The following is a 1136-nucleotide window of genomic DNA, read 5'->3' as shown; positions in this document are numbered from 1 at the left end:
AGGGATGCAAGTCATACATGGGGTCTTGTTCCTAGTTGCTTACTTGTCAGCCCTGATAGGAAATGGGCTTATCATCTTCTTAATTACTTGTGATCATCGATTTCACACCCCCATGTACTTCTTCCTGAAGAACTTGTCATTCATAGATCTATGCTACATCTCTGTCACCGTTCCTAAATTTATCTTAAACTCTCTGATGCACAATAGCTCAATATCCTTCCTTGGCTGTGTTTTGCAGGTGTTTTCTTTTGTAGTTTTTGCATGTGCTGAATTAGCTATTCTCACAGTGATGTCCTATGACTGCTATGTGGCCATCTGCCTTCCATTGCATTATGACATCATCATGAGTAGAGGAGCCTGTGGACAAATGGTGGTGGCTTCATACATCAGTGGAGTGATCTCTGGAGCAATACACACTACAGCAACATTCTACCTACCTATTAGTTCTAATAAAATCTACCAGTTTTTCTGTGATATTCCACAAATTATTTTGATTTCTGATTCCAGATTGAATATAGGAGAAATTGGAATCATTGCACTTATGTTCAGTGCTGCACTAGTTTGCTTTGCATTTATTTTTTATTCATATGTACACATCTTCTCCATTGTCCGAAGGACCTCCTCTTCAGAGGATAGGAGCAAAGCACTTTCCACTTGCATTCCTCATCTGATTGTTGTGACCTTGTTTATTATAACTGCCTCCTTGGATTACCTGAAGCCACCCTCACATTTGAGATCACTACTAGATCTCATTTTGTCTGTGTTTTACACTGTGCTACCTCCAACACTGAACCCCATCATATACAGTTTTAGAAATAAGGAAATAAAAACTGCTCTAGGGAAAATGATGCACATGGAAATATTTAAATCAAATCAATTTTTTTGGAATGATTAGAGAAAGCCCATGCTTCTTCAGTCACATGACACATTTACTTTAGATTATATATATATAAATATGTATATATTATATGTGTGTGTGTGTGTGTGTGTGTTTGTTAAGTGCCATCAAGTCAGTTCCGACTCATAGCCACCCTGTATAGTGTTTCCTAGGAGCAGCTGGTGAATTTGAACTGTCGACCTTGCAGTTCAAATTGCATTTGCAGTCCACTGAATTAACCCATAGTGCCACACGAGGA

The 1136-nt window shown here is 38.6% G+C and overlaps 1 protein-coding gene across 1 annotated transcript; it reads left to right on the top strand.

The window, feature by feature from the left end:
- Positions 1-4: 4 nt before the first annotated feature.
- LOC102829183 (putative olfactory receptor 14L1-like) lies at positions 5-895 on the top strand. Its single transcript, XM_006877938.1, has one exon. The coding sequence runs from the start codon at positions 5-7 to the stop codon at positions 893-895; it is 891 nt and encodes a 296-aa protein (XP_006878000.1).
- Positions 896-1136: the final 241 nt, after the last annotated feature.

This window comes from Chrysochloris asiatica, unplaced genomic scaffold (genome assembly GCF_000296735.1).
Source record: "Chrysochloris asiatica unplaced genomic scaffold, ChrAsi1.0 scaffold00683, whole genome shotgun sequence".
Taxonomy (NCBI): Eukaryota; Metazoa; Chordata; class Mammalia; order Afrosoricida; family Chrysochloridae; genus Chrysochloris; species Chrysochloris asiatica.
Note: the sequence above shows the minus strand (reverse complement) of the source record. Positions and strands in the feature narration are given on the sequence as shown.

Bases quoted from the DNA above. Each gene is read 5' to 3' on its own strand.
- LOC102829183 (XM_006877938.1), top strand. From the start codon at position 5: ATGCAAGTCATACATGGGGTCTTGTTCCTAGTTGCTTACTTGTCAGCC.